At 45.7% G+C, this 23,664-nt stretch overlaps 1 protein-coding gene across 1 annotated transcript in view; it reads right to left on the minus strand.

The window, feature by feature from the left end:
• The window catches only part of CHST13 (carbohydrate sulfotransferase 13), a 41,201-nt gene extending 18,571 nt beyond the window's left edge, over window positions 1-22,630 (minus strand). The window contains exon 1 of the mRNA XM_066353564.1: window positions 22,385-22,630. Within this exon, the coding sequence (XP_066209661.1) occupies window positions 22,385-22,478 (94 nt within the window). The 5' untranslated portion in view covers window positions 22,479-22,630. The remainder of the gene's footprint in view (window positions 1-22,384) is intronic.
• Between the last annotated feature and the right edge of the window lie 1,034 nt (window positions 22,631-23,664).

The raw sequence follows: 23,664 nt of genomic DNA on the forward strand, positions 1-23,664 counted from the left end.
AACAAAGAAAGGTTACCACATTCTGCAATAATTGACTAGGCCAGCAACCAAGTGGTTAAGAGCATCCTTCCTGGTTTCCAGGGAAACTACAGTAGGATGTCTCATCCCACCCTGAGTAAATTACAGTCATTCTTGCAGCCATTTTTTGTAAGCGTCATTGTTCATCTTCAATTGAGTTCAAATTCATATTTTTTTATACACTGTTCCTCCACACATGTTACTAAATAATCAATGAGTTAAGAAGGAAATCAAGATATTCAAATGGATGATGTAAGAGTAATGGCAGTGTGAGAGATACTCCTGATCTCTACCCTTGAAATTTTAACAAATCAACTATAATGCAGCGAAGCAACCCCAGCTGGGCTTGCAGGCTTGCCTGAAAGATCGCACTGAATGGGCTAGAGGCGGAAAGGTTGAGAAGTGGAGAAGAAAATAAAACACATTTATGGTCTGCTCAGAGAGGAGAGGCACGGACCAACTTGGTTTGCCTGCAGTGGCTTCAGAGGGGAGAAACCCAAAGAGATGGGTTTTTCTCTGCCAGTGCTACAGAGAGAGGAGAAGCCTGGAGTGACTGGGTCTCCTGCTGGGAGGAGTAGTGAAATTGAGGATCAGGGGAGGAAATATTTATACTAAACCAAAGTGGCAACAGAATGAGGGATCATGGACTGTTCCCACAGTTTGACTGCATCCCGCACTCAACGCAGGGACAGATAAAATCAAAGTGTGCCCTCCCCAGTCTCCCAGATCTTGTCTTCTTCCCCTGAAGGGTACGGAGAGTGGCAGAGAAAGACCCCACAGCTAACTCAACAGAAGCATTCTCTCCCCTGAAGAACAGAGATATTCCGTGTCTGGTCCCCTGGTCTGTTGAGATGTGGGAAGGAATGCCTGGAGACCTGAAATAACCATTGCTAAAGCTATAAAGCCTTCACAACACACCCCACTCTCCAATGTGACTTCAACCCCACCTACATCACTATGACAGTAACGTCTCAGTGGAGGTCAGCCCAGGAATTTTACCAAGCTAAAACTTGTAATACAGGGACACCTACTGGAATAAAACAGACCAGCCTCTCAAAACTGAAATCTTTTTTCTTTCTTTTTTTTCTTTTCTTTTTTTTTCTTTTATGACTTTCATTTTCTTTATTTTTTATATTTTTATTTTTATATTTGTCAGTGTTTCGTTTTTTTATTTTTTTTGTTTTTGTCTTTTTTTGTTTTTCTTGTCATTATTATTAAAATTTTTTACATTGTATTTTTTCATTTTATTTTTTATTTCTTAGTTGTTTTTTGTTAGCAGTCTTAGCAACACCACTTTCAAATGCCATCAATGAAAAAGAAATTGAATACCATGGCTACACAAGACAGAGATGTAGTTCAGAAATAAAATGTAAAATGTACAGTAAAAAATTTTCAATCACATGGAAACCTCGGAGTTAAAATATAGAGAATTCAAAATTGAAGTTCTGAAAATACTAAATAAGATGCAAGAAAACACTAACAGTCAATTTAATAAGTTCAAAAAACAAATCATGAGCAAAATGAGTACTTCACGAAGGAGTTCAAAACTTTAAAAAAGAACAAAACAGCCTGACCTGTAGTGGAGCAGTGGATAAAGCATTGACCTGGAATGCTGAGGTTGCCGGTTTGAAACCCCAGGCTAGCCTGGTTAAGGCACATATGGGAGTTAATGCTTCCTGATTCTCCCCCTGTTCTCTCTGTCTCTCTCTTCTCTCTAATAAAAATGAATAAAAATAACAAAAAATATATTTTTTAAAAGAACAAAACAGAGATAAAGAACTCAATACATGAAAAATGAGTTAGCAGGTTAAAATAATAAAACATGCCAGATAGAGGAAAGAATTAATGACATAAAAGACAGGCAACTGGCTTGAAGCCCAAGGTCGCTAACTTGAGCCCAAGGTTGCTGGCTTGAGCAAGGGGTCACTCAGTCTGCTGTAGCTCCCCCCCACCAATCAAGGCACATATGAGAAAGAAATCAATGAACAACTAAGGTACCACAATGAAGAATTGATGCTTTTCATCTCCTTTCCTGTCTGTCCCTATCTACCTCTCTCTCTGTCTGTGTCACAAAAAATAAATAAAAGGATTTTAAAAAAATGAAGACATGCAACTAGAGATGCTAAGAGAGAGACTCATGAGTTAAAAAAAATGATAGAGCTCTACAAGAATTGTCTGACTTCATCAAAAAGAACAATATATGATTAGATATATTAGAAGAAGAAGAGAGGGAGAAGGGAATGCAGATCCTATTTAAACAAATAATGGAAGAGAATTTCCCAAGCCTATGGAAAGAGATGGAACCTGGAATCCAAGAAGCAAAAATAACACCAAGTTACCTCAATCCAAACAGAACTTCTCCAAGGTACACCATAATAAAATTGTCAAAAATCAATGTAGCCTGACTGGGTGGTGGCGCAGTGGATAGAGCGTGGGACTGGGATGCAGAGAACCCAGGTTCGAAACCTCAAGGTCACTGGCTTGAGTGTGGGCTCATTCAGCCTGAGCATGGGCTCACCAGCTTGAGCACCAGGTTGCTGGCTTGAGTGTGGGATCAGAGACATGAATCCATGGTTGCTGACTTGAGCCCAAAAGCCGTTGGCTTGAAGCCCAAGGTCACTGGCATGAGCCCAAGGTCGCTGGCTTGAGCAAAGGGTCACTTGCTCTGCTATAGCTCCCGGTCAGGGCACATATGAGAAAGTAATCAATGAACAAGCAATAAATGAGCAACTAAGATGCCGCAACGAAGAATTGATTCTTCTCATCTATCTCCCTGTCTGTCCCTATTTCTTCTTCTCTCTGACTCTCTCTGTCTCTGTAAAAAAAAATAAATGTAAAGAAAGAATCCTCGCCTGACCAGGTGGTGGCGCAGTAGATAGAGCGTCGGACTGGGATGCAGGGGACCCAGGTTCAAGACCCCGAAGTTGCCAGCTTGAGCGTGGGCTCATCTGGTTTGAGCAAAGCTCACCAGCTTGGACCCAAGGTTGCTGGCTCGAGCAAGGGGTTACTTGGTCTGCTGTAGCCCCATGGTCAAGGCACATATGAGAAAGCAATCAATGAACAACTAAGGTGTTGCAACGAAAAACTAATGATTGATGTTTCTCATCTCCCTCTGTTCCTGCCTGTCTGTCCCTATCTATCCCTCTCTCTGACTCTCTCTGTCTCTGTTAAAAAAAAAAAAAAGAAAAAAAAAGGAAAGAAAGAATCCTCAAGGCAGCTAGGGAAAAGAATAACATAACATACGAAGAAAGGCCCATTGGGTTATTATCAGACTTCTCAGAGGAAACTCTACAAGCCAGAAGAGAGTGGACCCAAATATTCAAAGTACAGAAAGAGAGGAATTACCAGCCAAGAATACTATATCAAAGTTATCCTTCAAATAGGAAGGAAAAATAAAAACTTTTGCAGATCTACAGAAGCTGAGGGAATTTATCACTAGAAAATCCTCACTGTGGGAAATACTCAAGGAAATTATTTGACCAGCTATAAAGAAAAAAACAAAACAAATCAAAACTACAAGTAAGAGTTCCAACAAGGTCACAATAAAAACACGAATAATCTGTGATAACCAATAACATAAATGAGGAGAGGATCTGCAGTAGCAAAGGAGGATGGAGTGCAGAAGCACTCATAAGACAAAGGACTCTTGTACATAAGAACATGTTTCTATTAATAACCAAATGTTAACCACCTATGAAAAAATGAAAAAGAAGAAACGGGAAAGAAGTATGGAATACCACCAAACAAAAACAACTGACAGAAACACAAAATCAAAGACCCAAACAAGATACAGAGCTACCAGATAACAAAACATAAAATAGCTATAGGAAATCCTCAAGTCTCAATAATTAACCTAAATGTAAATGGACTGAACTCAACAATAAAGAGGCACAGTGTAACAGATAGGATCAAACAGCAAAACACAATCATATGCTGCCTGCAAGAGACACATCTAAGCTGCAAGGACAAAAGTAGACTCAAAGTGAAAGGTTGGAAAACAATTCTCCAAGAAAATAATATCCAAAGGAAAGCAAGTGTAGCCATACTCATATCTGACAACACTGACTTCAAGACAACAAAGGTAACCAGAGACAAAGATGGACATTTCATAATGATAAAGGGGGCATTGTATCAAGAAGACATAACACTTCTTAATATATATGCACCAAACCAGGGAGCACCAAAATATATAAGACAGCTACTAACTTATTTAAACATAGAAGCAGACAAAAACACAATCATACTTGGAGATTTCAACACAACATTGACGGCTTTAGATAGATCATCCAAAAAGAAAATCAAAGAAATATCAGCTTTAAACAACACTCTGGATCAAATGGACTTAATAGACATTTACAGGACATTTCATTCCAAAATGTCAGATTATACATTCTTCTCCAGTGTGCATGGAACAGTCTCAAGGATAGACCATATGCTGGACCACAAAACTAATATCAACAAATTCAGGAAGGTTGAAATTATACCAAGCATATTTTCTGATCATAAGGCTTTGAAATTAGAATTCAACTGTAAAAAGGTAGTAAATAAACCCACAAAAAATGTGGAAATTAAACAACATACTTCTAAAAAATGACTGGGTCAAAGAAAAAATAAAGGCAGAGGTCAAAAGATATATACAGACAAATGAAAATGACAGTACAACAAATCAAAATTTCTGGGATGCAGCAAAGTAATAAGAGGAAAGTTTACATCATTACAGCCTTATATCAAGAAACAAGTGAGATCCTAAGTAAACAACCTAACATCACATCTTAAGAAACTAGAAAAAGAAGAAGAAAGCCAACCCAAAGTCAGCAGAAGAAAGGAAACAGTAAAAACTAGAGCAGAACTAAATGAAATAGAGAATGAAAAAACTATAGAAAAAAATAATACAAGAAAGAGCTGGTTCTTTGAAAAGATCAATAAAATGGACAAACCCCTGGCTAGACTCACTAAGGAAAAAAGAGGAAGGACTCATATAGACATAATCTGAAATAAAAGAAGAGAAATTACTTTACACATCATAGATACACAAAGGATCATAGTAGAATATTTTGAAAGATTATATGCCACCAAATTCAACAATCTGGAGTAAAGGGATAAATTCCTAGAACAATAGTCTTCCTAGATTGAATCATGAAGAAGTGGAAAACCTAAATAGATCTGTAAGCAGGGAGGAAATAGAAACAACTATCAAAAATCTCCCCAGAAACAACAGTCCAGGACCAGATGGCTATACTAGTGAATTCTACCAAACGTTCAAAGAAGATTTGGTACCCATCCTTCTCAAAGTCTTCCTAAAAATTGAAGAAGAAGCAATACTCCCCAACACATTTTATGAGGTCAACATAAACCTCGTACCAAAACCTGGCAAGGACACCCAAAAAAAGAAAACTATAAATCAGTATCTCTAATGAATACAAATGCAAAAATCCTCAACAAAATACTAGCAAATCTGAATACAACAATACATTAAAAAAATAATACATCACAATGAAGTGGGATTCATTTCAGGAGCACAAAGATGGTTCAACGAATGGAAATCAATCAACATAATACATTATATCAACAAAACAAAGAATAAAAATAATATCCTATTAATAGATGCTGAAAAGGCATTTGATAAGATACAACATCCCTTTATGTTTAAAACACTCAATAAAATTGGAATAGAAGGAAAATACCTCAACATAATAAAGGCCATATATGACAAAACATTAGCTAATATCATACTACATGGTGAAAAAAATGAAGGCTTTTCCTCTAAAATCAGGAACAAAACAAGGTTGCCCACTCTCTCCACTCTTATTCAACATAGTTCTGGATGTTTTAGCCAGAGTGATCAGGCAAGAGAAAGAAATAAAAGGCATCCATAATGGGAAAGAAGAAGTAAAGGTATCACTTTTTGCAGACGACATGATCCTGGATATAGAAAGCCCCCAAAGACTACCAAAAAACAATTAGAAACAATAACCCAATACAGTAAAGTCACAGGATACAAAATCAATGTACAAAAGCCTATTGCTTTTCTACATGCCAACAATGAAACTTCGAAAAATGAACTAAAAAAAACCCAATTCCTTTTATAATTGCAACAACAAAAAAATACATAGGAACAAACTTAATAAAGGATGTAAAGTATCTATATACTGAAAATTAAAATACATTATTAAAAGAAATTGAAAAAGACAATGAAATGGAACAATATTCCATGTTCATGAATTGGAAGAATCAACATAGAATGGCCATATTACCCAAAGCAATATACAAATGTAATGTAATCCCCATCAAAATCTCAATGTCATTTTTTAAGAAAACAGGACAAAAAGATCACCAGGTTTGTATGGAACCATTAAAAAAACCCAAATAGCCAAAGCAATCCTGAGGAAAAATAATGAAACCGGAGGTATCACACTACTTGACTTTAAATTATACTATAGAGCCACGATAATCAAAACGGCATGGTATTGGCCAGAAATCAGACATACAGACCAAGAGAACAGAATTAAGAACCCAGAAAAAAACATATCTATATGAGCAAACAATCTTTGACCAAAGAGCCAAAAACACACAATGGAGAAGAGAAAGCCTCTTCAAGTGCTGGGAAAATTAGAAAGCCACATGCAAGAATGAAACTTGACTATAATTTGTCCCCATGCAGAAAAATCAATTCAAAATGAATCAAAGACCTAAATATAAGATCTGAAAGAATAAATTACATAGAAAACATAGGTACTAAACTTATGGACTTTGGCCATAGAGAACATTTTATTAATTTGACCCCAAAGGCAAGGGAATTAAAGGCAAAAATAAATGAACGAGTCTACATTAAACTCAAAAGCTTCTGCACAGCAAAAGAAACCAATAACAAAACAAAAAGACAGCCAATCAAATGGGAGATGATATTCACAAACAACAGTTCTGATAAGGGGTTAATATCCAAAATATATAAAGAACTCACAAAGTTCAGCAACAAACAAGCAAAGAATCCAATTAAAAAATGCGGAGAGGACCTGAACAGAAACTTCTCTAATGAAGCCATGCCAACAACAAATAGATATATGAAAAGATGGTCATTGTCGCTAGCTTTTTAGAGAAATGCAAATCAAAACTACAATGAGATACCATCTTACACCTGTTAGATTGGCTGTTATTCACAAGACAGGTAATAACAAGTGTTGGAGAGGCTCTGGAGAAAAAGGAACTCTTATTCACTGCTACTGGGAATGCAAACTGGTACTACCATTATGGAAGACAGTATGGAAGTTCCTCAAAAAAACAAGTCTAGAACTACCATATTACCCAGCAATTCCTCTACAGAGTATCCAAAAAACCTCAAAAACATTAGTACGCAAAGTCACATGCACTCCCATGTTTTGGATACTCAGCAATTCCTCTACAGAGTATCCAAAAAACCTCAAAAACATTAGTACGCAAAGTCACAGCATTGTTCACAGTGGACAAGACATGGAAACAACCAAAGTGTCCCTTGATAGAGGATTGGAAATGGAAGATGTGGTACATCTATACAATGGAATACTATTCAGTCATAAGAAATGGTGGTACATTGCCATTTATGACAACATGGATGGACCTTGAGAGCATTATACTAAGTGAAATAAGTTTAACAGAAAATGCTAAAAACTATATGATTTCACACTTAGCTGAGATATAAAACTGAGACTCATGGACATAGATAAAAGTGAAGTGGTTATCAGGGGGAGTGAAGTGGGGGAGAGGAGTAAAGAGGGACAAATATATGATGACGAAAAATTATTTGACTTTGGGTGATGAGGACACATGCAATCAACAGTTCAAATTCTGTAGAGATATTTATCTGAAACCTATGTGTTCTAATGCAGTGGTCCCCAACCTTTTTTGGGCCACGGACTGGTTTAATGTCAGAAAATATTTTCACCGACCGGCATTTAGGGTGGGACGGATAAATGCACAAAATAAAATTATGCGACCGGCATAAAAACTGTGGTATTTTAAAATATAATTGTCAAACTTACGAGACAAGCGTCAAGAGTGAGTCTTAGACGGATGTAACAGAGGGAATCTGGTCATTTTTTAAAAATAAAACATCGTTCAGACTTAAATATAAATAAAACAGAAATAATGTAAGTTATTTATTCTTTCTCTGTGAACTGGTACCAAATGGCCAACGGACCGGTACCGGTCCACGGCCTGGAGGTTGGGGACCACTGGTCTAATGGACCAAGATCACCCCATTAAATTTAATTTCTAAATTAAAAATTGGTGAAAAAGGTTAAGTGGTGCATATGTACAATGGAATATGACTCAGCCATAAATAAAAACAATGAAGTCTTGCCATATGCAACAGCATAGATGGACCTCTAGGGTATTGTGCTGAGTGAAATAAGTCAGACAGAGAAAGACAAATGCTGGATAATTTTACTTACACATGGAATCTAAAAAAAGAAAATAAATGAACAAGTAAAACAGGAACAAATGCATAGATACAGAGAACATATTGATGTTTGCCAGATGGGAGGGGGCTTAGAGTGATGGGTGAAAAGAGAAAGAGATTAAAATGTATGCATTGGTAGTTACAAAATAGCCATGGGGATATAAATTACAGCATAAGGAATATAGTCGATAATATTGTAATAAGTTTGGTGGGTACTAGATCTATCAGGGTGATCACTTCATAAATTGTAGAAATGTCTAATCACTATGTTATACACTTGAAAGATATTATGAATTTTAACTGAAAAATAATAAATTTTTAATATAAAAGTTTATACATCATAAGCAAGTGGGATTTACTCCTTGGATGCACAGATGATTTTCCATAAGAAAATCAACCAATTTAGTACACCACATTAACAGAAATAAGGGGAAAAAACCACTCAAGTGATGCCAAAAAGCATCTGACAAAATCCAACACACTTTCATGGTAAAAACACTTTAAAAACAAGGAGTAGAAGTAAACTTCCTCTGCCTGACCAGGCAGTAGTGCAGTGGATAGAGTGTCAAACTGGGATGCAGAGGACCCAGGTTGGAAACCCTGAGGTCAGCCAGCTTGAACGTGGGCTCATCTGACTTGAGCGCAGGCTCACCAGCTTGAGTGCAGGGTCGCTGACTTGAGCATGGGATCATAGACATGTCCTCGTGGTCTCTGGCTTGAAGCCCAAGGTCTCTGGCTTGAGCAATGGGTCACTGGCTCGACTATAGCCCCCGGGGTCAAGGCACAAATGTGAAAGCAATCAGTGAACAACTAAGGACATTAAGGAGCCACAACGAAGAATTGATGCTTCTCATCTCTCTCCTTTCCTGTCTGTCTGTGCCTATCTGTCCCTCTCTCGGTCTCTCGCTCTGTCTCTGCCACACAAAAAAAGTAAATTTCTTCAACAGAATAAAAGTCATATATGAAAAACCCACAATGAACACCATAATCAATGGTGAACGATTGAAATCTTTCCTTCTAATATCAGGGACATGGTAACAATGTTCACTTTCACCATTTCTATTCAATATTCTAGTCAGAGTGATTAGGCAAGAAAAATAAATAAAGGGCATTCAAACTAGAAGGAAGTAGTAAAATGATCTCTGTTTGCAGATTATATGATCTTATATATAGAAAACCCTAAAGCTTCCAGAAATAAAGATCTGTGAGAACTAATAAGTTTACCAAATTGGGAGGCTACAAATCAACACATAAAAATCACTTGCATTTCTGTGTACTAACAATAAAAATTCTGAAAAGGAAATTACAAACAATTCCATTTACAATAGCATAAAAAATAATTAGGAATAAATGTAACCAAATATGTGAAAGACAAATGAAAACTACAAAACACTTTTTAAGGAAATTAAAAGAAGATATAAATGGAAACACATTCTATGTTCATGGATTAAAGACTTAGTACTGTTAAACATCAATAATACCAAAATCACCTACAGATTTAATGCAATCTCTATCAAAATGCCAATGACATTTTGTGCAGAAATAGAAAAACCCATCCTAATATACATACAGAATCACAAGGGACCCCTAATAGCCAAAAAGAAAAAGAAAAAAATTGGAGAACTCATGCTTCCTGATTTCAAAAGTTAATACAAGGCTACAGTGAACCAAACAGTGTCATACTGGCATCAAGACAGATGTACACACCAATGGAATAGAATATAAAGACCAGAAATAAAGCTCACATGGATATGATTTTTAGAAAGGGTGCCTAGACCAACAGTGCCAATGACAATCTTTTCAACAAATGGTGCTGGGAAAACTGGATACTCAAATACAAAAGAATAAAGTTGGACCCTTACCTAAACTCAAAATAGATCAATGACCTAACGGAAGACCTAAAAACATAGAACTCTTAAAAGTACCTTGGACAGTGGATATGGGAATGATTCCTTGGATATGACATCAAAGGCGCAAAAGAAAAACTAGGTAAGTTGTATTTTGTGAAAAAACTTTAAATTTTTAAACCAGCCTGACCAGGCAGTGGCACAGTAGTTAGAGTGTCGCACTGGGAAACAGAGGACCCAGGTTCAAGACCCCGAGGTCGCTGGCTTGAGCACGGGCTCATTTGGTTTGAGCAAGTCTCACCAGCTTGAGCCCAAGGTCACTGGCTTGAGCAAGGGGTCACTCGCTCTGCTGTAGCCCCCCGGACAAAGCACATAGTAGAAAGCAATCAATGAACAATTAAGGTGCCACAACGAAGAATTGATGCTTCTCATCTCTTTCCCTTCCTGTCTGTCTGTCCCTTTCTGTCCCTCTCACTGTCTCTCTCTGTCTCACACACACACACACACACACACACACACACACACACACAAATTGTAAACCAAAGGACACTATTCATGGAGTAAAAAGGCAACCCACAGAACAGGAGAAAATATTTGCAAATTGTATATCTGGTAAATAATATATAGAGAACTCTTAAAACTCAGCAATCTAAAAACAAACATTCAAAAGTGGGCAAAAGACTTGAAAACACATTTTTCCAAAGAATATATGGCTAATAATCAGATGAAAAGATGCTCAACATCACTAATAATTATGGAAATACAAGTCAAAACTATAAAGAGATACCTGACAGCCATTATTATGGCTTCTATTAAAATAACAAAAAATGTGTTGGCATGGATATGTAGAGATTGGAACTCCTGTGCGCTGCTTTTGGGAATGTAAAATGATGCAGCTGCTGTGGAGAACAGTATAGAGGGTTCTCAACAAGAATAAAATTACCACATAATTCAGCAATTCCACCTTTGGGTATACACCCCAAAGAATTGAAAGCAGGTGGCAAAGAGGTATTTGTACACTCATGTTCATTGCAACATTACTCACAATAGCTAAAATGTGGAAGCAACCCAAGTTTCCATTAACTGATGAATGATAAACAAAATGTAGTCTATATATACAGTAGAACATTATTCACCTTTGAAAAAGAAGAGAATTCTTTTTTTTTTTTTTTTAATTTTTCTGAAGCTGGAAACTGGGAGAGACAGTCAGACAGACTCCCGCATGCACCCGACCGGGATCCACCCGGCACGCCCACCAGGGGTGACGCTCTGCCCACCAGGGGGCGATACTCTGCCCCTCCGGAGCATAGCTCTGCCGTGACCAGAACCACTCTAGTGCCTGGGGCAGAGGCCAAGGAGCCATCCCCAGCGCCCGGGCCATCTTTGCTCCAATGGAGCCTTGGCTGCGGGAGGGGAAGAGAGAGACAGAGAGGAAGGAGGGGGGGGGGGTGGAGAAGCAAATGGGCACTTCTCCTATGTGCCCTGGTCAGGAATCGAACCCGGGTCCCCCGCACGCCAGGCCGACGCTCTACCGATGAGCCAACCGGCCAGGGCCAAGGAAGGGAATTCTGACAGATGGAACACATGGATGAACCCTGAGAGCATTATGCTAAGGGAAATAAACTAGTCACTCACACACACATACACACACACACACACACAGACACACACAGACAAAACATTGTATTATTCCTGTTATGTGAATACCTAGAGTATTCAAATTCATAGAGACACACAGGTGGATTGGTGGTTGCCAGGGGCTGGGGGGTTGGGAACTGGGAAATGGGGAGAGAGTGATAATGGCTAACGTTCTGGAATTACACGGTGATATTGCACAACCTTTGAATATGCTAAAAACCACTGAATTGTACTCTTTAAAATAGTAAATTTATGGAATAGTAAATTATATGGAATGAGAATTATATTTCAATGAAAATAAAAATATAGCTCATAAAAAAATATATCCAAGAAAATTTAATGTGAATCTAATTTAAAATTTTAAACATATCCAATGGCTATCTTGATATATTCTTTCAAAAATATATTCTTGACTTCATAAGAATATTAAATATAAGAATTTGGGAATCCTTAAGAATTTGGGAACATATAAGAAAAAATATATATTCACAAGAAGAATGAATGTTTCCAGGAGCTATGGTTTCAACAAAATAGTTTAAAGTGCTGCTCAGAAGAATACATTCATTCAAAAGATTCAAGAGTTTTCTTTAAATTTTTGGTGAACAAATAAACTTGGATAATTTGATGAACTGCTCTGTTTACAAACTGACTATGAGCAGTAGTTCTAACACTTTAGTCTCAGTGGACCTGTTAAAACACAGGTTGCTAGGCCCCATACCCAGAGTGTCTGCCCAACAGGTCTGGGGCAGGGCCCGAGAACATGCATTTCTAGAGTTCCCAGGTGAGGCTGCAGCACTAGAGCAGTGCTTGTGAGGAGAACAGCGCCCGGACCAAGGCGTGCGCCGTAACAGGCTCAGTGTGCGCCTGGACCAAGGCGTGCGCCGTAACAGGCTCAGTGTGCGCCCGGACCAAGGCGTGCGCCGTAACAGGCTCAGTGTGCACCTGAAGCCTGCTGTCCAGGACCCCGACCACACTTCTGGCAGCCTTGGGCCCCTTTCTACTCCAGTGTCCCCAGGGCACATGAAAGAGGTGAGACCCTCTGGGATGGCCTGTGTCTTGGAATTCATCAGTGGTCCCAGAACTTGAACTTCTGTCTCTAAACCCAGGTCCAGGGACCTCTGTGGCAGCTGGACATATCCCAGGAATGCCACTGTCATCCAAGAATGAGCTGACAGGAGAGGGCAGCTATTGGCTAGTGCAGGCGTGGCCAACAGTTTTTGCTCCTGGGCCAGATTAGAAAGAAAACTTGTTTCACGGGCTGGACAAAATATTAAAATTTAAAAGTGTTAAATATAAAAACAATTCATTTAAGTAAACAAAATTTTATTATGTAATTTGTTTATGAATAAATGTGAGTGAAAAAAATTTTAATATACAATATTATTTTAATGAAAATATAATTACATACCGTATAAATATTCAAACTATATCACAATCAATCAAAACAATATTTAATGAATAGAATGAGCTTGAACGGGTTATAACACAAATAAAACAATTATTTCGTTTTACAAACAGCCTGGACACGTTTTCAGTTATCAACTGCAGCTATTGTCTATGCTACAATGCCACTTGATTCAGCACACTTGACCACAAAAATAACGAATTGTTTGACCTTGGGTGTGCATTCCAACTTCTCCTAAAAGAATGTGGGTTTCACATCACCACTAAACATCAAACAGTTCACATCAAGTACAGACGAGTACAAAAGTTGTAAATCTTTATAATGGAATTTTTTTTTTAAATAAAGAAGTATAGCGAATCCATTCGACCAATTATTGAAAGTTAACCCTAGATTAGTCACAAGCAAAATTCTTTTCTGTGTATCACTATCTTCTTAAATATCTCGATTTCCAATAATCAAAGACGCTTCCACAACTGAGTAGCTGAGGTTTTAAAGTAGCGGAGAATATTAACAATTTAATCGCGGGCTGCATAAACTCAGTACACTGGCCGGAACCGGCCCGCGGGCCGTATGTTGGCCACGCCTGGGCTAGTCCCTCAGAGGTCCAGGGTAGGGGCTGGTAGGCCTTGGCCACCACCGCTGACCCGAGTGTGGCCGCAGCCACTGGGAACTTCTGATCCCACAGTGCCACAGATTTCTCACGTTTTGTAGATGGAAAAGTGGAGGGTCCAAGAGGAGCTACCTCTGGCATGAGGTCACCCAGTGACAAGTTTCTCCTGGGGCAACAACTGGGAATTCAGGAAGGGCTGCTGCCCACCAGGGGTTGTGGGAAGAAGAACCCCAAATAACAGAGAAGAAACCTAGGTCCATCTTTACTCCAGAGCTCCAGAGCTCGGAGCCTTCCAGAAACACCAGCCCTTGGGTAAGGCCTGTCATTTCCTGGGCAGACCACAGCCTGCAGGAAATTGGGTCCCATACCAAACCTCAGGGCCAGTGGGTGGAGGGCACAAGGAAGCAGACACCAGAGAGAGGCCCCGAGTAGCTGTGGCCAGTGATTACAGGGCAAGGCCACCCCCGCCCAGCTCCAGCACACAGATCAGAGAAGCCCAGGACCACCAGGATGAGCCAACCAGCTACAGAGAGGGACCGATGGGTCTAGGGAGTCAGAAGGGAACGCTTTGAAGATCCCAGGGTCCAGTAGGAACTGGCCCCAAACAGGGCCACCTGGAAGCCTCCCCCGACCTCTGCTATCGTCACCCAGGCCCCCACTCCCACCCCCTGGCCTGTTTTTCTTCCCTTGCCCAGAACACTGTGGAGCAGACAGACCAGGAACAGCCGGCTAGGCAGGCCCCAGTCTCATGGTCAGGGAGGGGCCTGGGCCTAAGCCAGCCAGAGACAGCCCAGAGCAACCACAGGCAAAAGCACATGGGCTTCTGCTTGGAACAAAGAAACAAAATTGGCAGGAGTTTATGGACAGAAGGGGAGAGAGAAGAGGGAGAGGGAAATAGGAGGGAGGGAAGAGGGACCCGGGTGCCAAAGACACAGACAGACCGAGACAGAGAGAGAACGACACGGAGGACAGGAGCTAGGAGGAGAGGGGGAGGAACAGAGCGGAATCGTGGAGATAACAGCAGGATATTGAAACAGCTCCGACAAACGAGCTGGGTGTGAAGGGGAGGCAAGCAATGGGGAATGCACCCCATTATAACGCAGTCGGAGAGAGCCAGTGGTCTGTGCCCACAGGGTCCAGGCCATCGTCACCAGGCAGCCTAGACTGCGGATAGGCTGTGGTCCCAGCCCAGTGGGCAAACGTGAGGATCCATCCAACACCCTGTGGTGCCCACTGTATGTGGGCCAGAGGCTCCTGGGATTGCACAGCAGTCGGCAAGCGAGGTCAGGCTTTGGCCTGGTTAGGGAAGCCAGGCCCAAAGAATTCTGGGTGGGCACCATGCAGTATACTCAGTGATTTATGCACATTAATGCTTTCTCCTACTGGGTAGGAACTATTATTATCCCCATCTGGCAGACGGGAAAACTGAGGATCAGAAAGGCAGAGAAACATGCCTGAGGCCTCACAGTAAGGAAAAAAGGCCAGAGTCAGGACTTGATGCCAGTCACACACAGCATGTGTGTCCTTCATGCGAGCTGTGTCATCCTGCCTCTCAAGTCCCACTCTGCCCTGCACAGGACCCGTTTGCGCAGCACCCACAGGCCAGTGGGCAGAACACCACACAGAGAAAGCAGAGACACTCTTTGCACGCTCAACCCCAAGGAGAGGCTCGGCTGTCCCGCTGGGCGGGAGGGTACAGTCCTGCACGGGGTGAGGCTTCATCATTTTGGGAAACACTGATGACCCCCAGTCTGGTAAGCAAAGATTATGACACACGGCTTCTGGTTAATGAGTTCTAGCTGGGCTAGTGTTGCAAGACCAGAGAGGCGGGAACCCCAGGCCCGCCTGCCCGGGTCTGCCCTCCCCCCATGGGGACCTCGGCCTTCTCGGGTGACCTATGCCCCTAGGTCAGGGACATTTCCTCTGGTGATCAGGCTGACCAAGGAACATGTTTCAATCCCTTTGTAAGTAAAAAGCGATTCTGCCTCTTTTTCTTTCTTTCTTTCTTTCTTTTTTTCTGGAAAGAAAAAGAGATCCCTCCACTTATACTTAAAATTCAAACTCCGCATGGAATAGATAGCTATCTGATCAGATCATTCTTGAGTATTAGTCACATCAGCGCTGCCTCCAGAGCCATCAAGAAGTCCCAGTTCTGCATCTTCCACAGCAGCCAGCCCGGGGCAAGCCTACCACTATGCCCAGGAGAATCCCGGCTGGTTTCCTGTTTCCACTTGCTCCATCTTAGTGATCTTAAAACCTACATAGCTTCCCACTGACAGACAACATTTCCAGCTCCTTCCCAGGGCCCCCTGGGTGCATCTCCCACCCTCCCCAGCTCGCTTGCTCAGCACCAGCCACACTGCACATACTGTATGAGATGCATCCCTACGTCAGGGCCTTTGCACTAACTATTCCTTCCACCTGGGAAGTTCATCCAGGAAACGTGACACTGGGCATATGCTTTGTGTTCAGATCTCAATTCAAATGCCCCCCCCCACACACACACACACCAGGATTTTCCCCAGTCTCTCCTTTGAATGTGTTCACACTTCTTACTGCTGAAATGACTGGGCTCTAACTTATAGTACCTTTTCAGCTTCTACCCCACCACTCCCTTATGAATCCTAAGCTCTGCCCACCACCCATCCTTTAACACATCAGGCTATTTCACACCTTCAGATTTTTGCCTGTGCCATTCTCTCTGTTCACAATTCTCTTTCTTCATATTCCCACCTGGCAAACTCCTATGCAGCCTTAAAAGCCCAACCCAAATACCCCGGCCCTGTAGAGTAGAAAGCATAAGGGTTTAGGATAGACTAGGATTTATTCTGGTCCTACACTTCCTAGCTGAGCAAAGCACTTCATTTCTTCTGATCTTAGTTTCTTCCTCTGCAAAATGGGCCTACCAATCCCTACTCTGGTGAGCCCTCCCTCTTGCCAGCCTGCCTTTTTCAAGTAGTCTCGAGGCCTGAACCCTCTGGCAGTGTGTGGGAATGGAGAGTAGGGTGGTGAGCATCTACTGATTAGACTCCCAGTGGCCTGTCCCCTGCCTTCTGCAAGCCTACACATTTCCCTCCAGGAGCAAACTTGCTTACATGCCGTCCACGGGGTTCTGATGGGCTGTCCTCCTCCCATACCTGCTGGAATAGGCATGTGACTAGGCCTGACCATTCAGAGCATCCCATCCCTTTCTGTCACAGCGATTTTCTCAGCAGTGAGCATTATGTGACCCAGTCCAGGCCAATGAGACATATCTTTGGGACCCCGGCTGGAGTTGTTACTAAGCACCCTCTTTTTGGCTGTGGGAGCTGAGAGAGAAACCACCATAGAGAAAAGTCAAACTCAGAGGTGGAGACCTGGTGTGAGACCCTGGATCCATCCATGCCTGAAGGCAGCCACATCTGGCTTAAATCAGTCTGAGTTGGCTTGTCCTCACTGAACCACTGCCTTCTGGGTGGCTCCCAGTCTCTGATTCTTCTCTGGCCTGTGAGAAGCCAGAGGCCAAGACTGGGGAAGGACTGAGGCTGTGCAGAGTAGGGCACTGGAGGAGGCCTGAGCAAGGGCATTAAGGGCGAGCCTATGGGCTGGATCTCTGCATGTGGTTGAGTGCAAGGCAGTGGACACAGAGCAGCTGGAGGCAAGATGTCTGCTCAGGCCTCCAGCTCCCCCTGCAACAGCCCCTACAGGCTGACTCTGCCCCTAACTCTGCAACGAGGTGCTGCTGCTGAGTCCAAGGGGCCCTGCTCAGCTCCAGAGCCAAGCCAGTCTCGGTCCTCATTCACCTCCTCCGCGCCAGCACCTTGGCTCCCGGTAGTCACTGGGCGTTTCTGCAATTTATTCCGTAAAGGACCAAAATATTGGTATTTTATTATAAACGATGGATGACTGAGGGCCGCAACACTGCAGAACTGTGAGGAGCTGTGACAGCTGAGACCCTGTGCTCAGCCTGTAGTTGTCCATATGGACTATGTCTCCAGGTGCTATGGTACCAGAGGGATCAAGAGAGGGTAGAGGGATGAGGAAGGGGACTGGGGAAAAGGGGCCGGGGTCCCAACCTGAGGTTCCTGGGTCATCCCCCCTGGAGACTCTCCCCCAGGAGGGAAGGTCTCTGTTAACACACATTAGCCCTGGACTTAGACGGGAAGCTCTGGGCTGTAAGAGAACAGGCGTGACCTGGAGGAAGGGGAGAGCAGGGAGACAGCCTGCAGGGAGGTGGTCGGCCCCTCTGGGAACAAGTCCTCTCCTCCCTCCAACCTTATTCTGCACCCTTCCTTCTCCTCCCCTGCCCCAAGGTTTCCCAGCAGTGGACAGAAGCCGGCCAGGCTCCAGCGGAACCACCGTTACTTCCAACATCAGGGAAGGTGCTCAAGCCCTGAGAAGCCAGGGAGGGGAGGGAGAGTCAGACGGGCTGGGGTGGGTGGGGTGGCGTTGGGCCTTGTGGGCCAGCTGGTGGGGGTCTAGTGTACAGCTTGGTGGCACTCTTCAGGTGTGCCTCAGGGGTGGATGATGCAGGCTGGAGATGTGCATTTTTAATACAAAAAAAACGTAAGCTCTATGAGATCAGGGGTATTATAGTTGTGTTTCCAGTGCTAGACAGAGGCCTGGCACAAGCAGGTGCCCAGCAAATATGCAGTCAACAAACAGTGTTACGAAGAAGCACAGTTGCAAAGAGTAGACGACAACGAGGGTGACAGTGGAGCCACCTCTGGGGTCCTGGAGGTGAAGGTGGGGTGCAGCAGAAGGTGGGCAGCTGTCAAACCTTCCCCCAACGGACTCCCCACCCCCAGGATCAGGAGGACCAAGCGGCTGGTGGGGTCTTGGGGGCTGAGGGGTGCTGGGGTGAGCTGCCCCAGACCTCCCCACTGGCAGAGGGGCCGGTGGGGTCTTGGGGACTGAGGGGGTCTGGGGTGAGCTGCTCCAGACCTCCCCACTGGCAGAGGGGCCGGTGGGGTCTTAGAAGCTGAGGGGGTGCTGGGGTGAGCTGCCCCAGACCTCCCCACTGGCAGAGGGGCAGCAGGAGCCCCAGCCCTGAGCTGGCAGCCTTTCAGGAGTCCCATGCCCAACTGTGGCACTTTCTGCTTTGGAGGAGGGACAGCGCCAGACCTGGCTGCCTGAAATGAGATACTGGGATTGCTCCTGGCTTCTGGCCCTTTAAGAGGCCACAAACCACAGCCTTCACCCCCTTCCAACTCGGGCCACGACTGCAAGAACACAGTCAGAGATGCTGAATGCCCTGTTGAGGGCACTCCCAAAGGTCCTGGACAGCGGGGTCCACTTCCAGCACAGTGGGCCGGCAGAAGGCCTTTCCCCCCAGCTGTCTGCCCTCCCAGCCTGCCAAGGCCGTGAAGGTTCTCCATGAGCAGATACTCACTGGTTTCTGAGTTTATGGCTTTAGCTCTTGGCTTGGGAGGGAGAAGAGCCGGCAGGGTAGTGGGGGTCAGTTAGTTTGATTAATGCCTGCTTGTCCAGGGTCACCCTGAAAACTGTGATGGCTGGAAACAGGCCACGGAGAAAGGTCTAGGACAGGGGTCCCCAAACTTTTTACACAGGGGGCCAGTTCACTGTCCCTCAGACCGTTGGAGGGCCGGACTATAAAAAAAACTATGAACAAATCCCTATGCATACTGCACATATCTTATTTTAAAGTAAAAAACAGGAACAAATACAATATTTAAAATAAAGAACAAGTAAATTTAAATCAACAAACTGACCAGTATTTCAATGGGAACAATGGACCTGCTTTTGGCTAATGAGATGGTCAATGTGCTCCTCTCACTGACCACCAATGAAAGAGGTGCCCCTTCCGGAAGTGCGGCGGGGCCGGATAAATGGCCTCAGGGGGCCGCATGTGTTTTGGGACCCCTGGTCTAGGATCTAGCAGGAGCAGAGAGGGACGTCGGGAGGCAGGCGGGGCTGTGCCCTGGCCCATTCCAGCCCAGGGTGTGTGAGAGCAGGGGTCAGGAAGTGTCTGCCTGAGCAGATCTGGTGAGGCCGGCCGCTGGGTGAGGGGGTTATGGCCAAGGGCACTCACACGGCAGAGTAGCCCAAGTGTGGGGGCACAGCCTAGGCAAGGGCAGGAGGGGGGGTGAGCCATCCTCTCTAACACCTGCTCTCCCAGGAGAGGGAGGAGAGGGCAGGAGGAACAAAGAGACTAGCACCTTGGCTTTTTTCTTCTGTCAACCCTGGGTGGAGGACAGGCAAAAGAGATGTGTCCAGGGGGAGACACAAGGCCACACAGACACTCACCTCACAGGTGAGAGCCAGCCAAACAGGCACCCTCTGCAGATACTGCCAGGGCACACACCCCACACACGGCGCCTTCGATGCGATGGCACCCTCTCTCTCACCAGCACCAGGGCTGAGCCTGGCAGCTGGGAGCCACTGTGCCTTCCTGAGCCCAGTTACTGGGCAGAGGTGTGTCTATAAAGGACGGCATGAACAGACACTGTCATGTCCACAGACACCGGCACTACAGCCTGTACTGTGCCAGCCCGAGCCCAGTTCCTGGGCAGAGGTTTGTCTATAAATGACGGCATGGACAGACACTGGCACTACAGCCCGTACTGTGTCAGCCTGAGCCCAGTTACTGGGCAGAGGTGTGTCTATAAAGGACGGCATGAACAGACACTGTCATGTCCACAGGGGACACTCCACTCAGCTAGGACATAGGAGCACTGGCCATGAGCCAAGAGCACTACCCCCAGATGGCCAGCCAGGTCACGGAGAGGGGGAGGGGAGGGGAGGGGATGGAAAGAATGACCTCAGCTCCCACCCGTGGGCTTCGGGAGGTGTCCAGGTCTGGCCAGCTGTATCTAAACATGGAGGGAATGGTGTGAGTGGCAGGGTGACTGGTGAGCCCTGAGGAGGCTTCTCCAAACCTAGGTCTCCAATCCAGAGGCAGTCAGGGAGGTTTGAGGGTAAGCAGGAAAAAGAAGGCCCTCACCTCAGGAGGGAGGGAGCACAGTGCCACCTTCATCATGACGGTGCCATGAGGAAGAGTCCAGGGGCAGGACCTCTCTGTGTGCTATCTCATTCAGCGCACCAGAAGCCCCGCAGGAAAGAACTCGCACACCCCACGTTAGAGAGGGGAGTACTGAGGTCCTGAGAGGGGAGGGCATAGGGCGCCCAGCACAGAAGGCTTTGGGATGACCCTCTCCCACACCTCCCTAGACCCAGATGAGCCCCTCCATGGGTAAGTGCTGCCCCCAAACAGTCTCTTCAGCCTCATCGTTGGGCCACCCCAACTCCACTGCTCAGTGGTCGCCACCCGCCCTGGGGTGTTTTTATAATACTTACTCTCTAGGACCCCTCTGAGAGTATTCTCACAGGGTATTCTCCAAGGATGTTCACAGAGCCCACACCGGGTGAGGAGGAGAGTGCAGCCCTCACCCCAAACACACACGCGCACACACACACAAATACATGCACACACGCATGCGCGCGCTTGCACACACACACACACACACACACACACACACACACACACACGCACATCAGAAAAGGCAAACAGGCCTGACCTGTGGTGGCGCAGTGGATAAAGCGTCAACCTGGAAACACTGAGGTTGCCGGTTCAAAACCCTGGGCTTGCCTGGTCAAGGCACATATGGGAGTTGATGCTTCCTGCTCCTCCCCCCCTCCCCTCTCTATAATGAATAAATAAAATCTTTAAAAAAAATAAAATAAAATAAAAGGCAAACAGAGACTGGGTCAGTAGACCAAGCCAGTGGCTCAGCGCCTCAAAGCCGGGGCAGACTGTGCAGCCAGCGGGTTAGCCATCACCCCCAGTCCTCCACTTCTCTGGCTGTTCCTCCGAGAAATGGGCAGGTGAGGGGGTCTGAGGAGATGATGTGAATAGAGTCTCAGCACGCGTCTCGCCCGGAGCAGTTCTGACTGGCTGCCTCGGTTTCCCCAACCAGACCATGAAGTAGATGCAGAGGAGCCCCAAGTCCCTGTCAATGTGACTCTGAGGGTGGAGCAGGGTGCTCCAGGCAGCAGCGCTGATGCACAGAGGGACCACCCTGGGAACGCAGGGGCATCAAGCTTTCTCCCACGCGTGTACGGCTCACCCGGCGTGGGCTTCCAGCGCTAAGAGGATGGGGTGAGGTAAAGGAAGCTTGTCTTTCCAGGTGGGCCAAACGCGCTCCGCCACACACCACTGACCCGAGTCGCCAGGCACTGGCCGTGAAGCCAAACAGTCTCCCCTCCCCGGCGTTGGGAGACCTGCTCCTGAAGGGAGCAAGACCTTGGGGGTAGCAGGGCACAGGCGGACATCTAGAGACTTTCTGGGCCCATCCCTACCCCTACCCGACCGCTACCCCTACTCCTACCCCTACCCTTAGCCCTACCCCTAGCTCAGGAGCAGGCAGCAGGTGCCCCTGCTCTGTCCAAGGGTCTGGCCGCAATGGGGCGGCCCCGGCCCGGCTGGCACTCACCCGGCAGCAGGGCGCGGGTTGCGACTCCCAGGAGCAGGAGCGCAGCACTCAGACTCGATGCCGCCAAGATTCGCTGCCAGCAGCGCCTCCCCATCCTGTGCCGGCCCGGGCACTGCAGTCCCGGTGTCCTGCGGGTGGCGGTGCTGGCCCAAGCCCGCCCCCACCGGCCCGCCGGCCGTACCAAGGCGCGCAGAGAGGGGGTGCCAGGGCCTTCTCACGTGGCAGCAGGGACGCAGCGCTGGCCTCTGGGGACTGGAGAGGTGGGTAAGGGCGGGTCTGTGGGCCGAGTCCAGTCTCAACGCCCCTCCCCGCCCACACAAACGATCAAGCAGGGCAGCTGTCCGGAGTGCAAAGGGTGGAGGCTAGATAGAGGGAGCTCTGTCGCCCCTTCCCTGTGCTGTGCAAGCCGGGGGCTGTACAAGACTCCCCAGGAGCTCTCATCCTTGGGATGAGGTCTGAGAGCGTCCCTCCCTTCCCCCAAGACCACCGTGGAGTCTGTTTTCCACAGGTGTCTCCCGATCTTGCCTGACCTGTGTGGCTCATGCAGGTCCCAGCCAGACTCCGGGAAGAGAGGTAAAGGTCTCAGTTCACGTCCTGCATGGGCATCAGGACTACTGTGCCCCACTGGTCATCCACAACTGTTTCAGACTCCAGGTGAACACTCAGAATTCGCTGAGTGAGGAGATGCGAGTGAAGTCTGACCTTAGGAAGATAAACCCATCCAGTTGCCCTGTGGGGTGAGGAGACCAGGACTGACCCCAGGGTCTTGCTGCCCAGAGGGCAGGCCAGCAGGGGACCAGAGGGCGCCGCTGGTGCTGTACAGGTGTGTGCATGTGCACTGAGCCAACACTTAGCAGTTGAGTGTGTGGGCAAAGCTCCTACAGTAGTATACAGCCAGTAGCCGCGGCCACCATCACAGCCGCCTGGCTCATGCAGGTTCGCATTGGATTCGGACAGTCAGTAATGAAGCAACGGAGCCAAGAACTGGTGGGCCATCATCATTATCCTAGCTTGCACCTGGTGGGCAAGAAATATACACAGTGGGAAAACACTTTCCTTTCCATTCAGGGCTCCCAAAGCCACTGACTTATCCGAGTTTCCTAGAATCAAAGTTTTCTACCTACCCAGCCTTATTCACCTCTGTTCCCCATCTCCTTCTCTCTGCACAAACTGGCTTCTCCTTCAGCACTCCGCCATCTTGGCTGCTTCTCCTCTCCTCCATGTGGCCTTTCTCTGCTCTCTCCTCTAATGCTAATCTCAGGAACCAGAGAGAGGAAGCT

The sequence above is a fragment of the Saccopteryx leptura genome, chromosome 11 (assembly GCF_036850995.1).
Source record: "Saccopteryx leptura isolate mSacLep1 chromosome 11, mSacLep1_pri_phased_curated, whole genome shotgun sequence".
Lineage (NCBI taxonomy): Eukaryota > Metazoa > Chordata > Mammalia > Chiroptera > Emballonuridae > Saccopteryx > Saccopteryx leptura.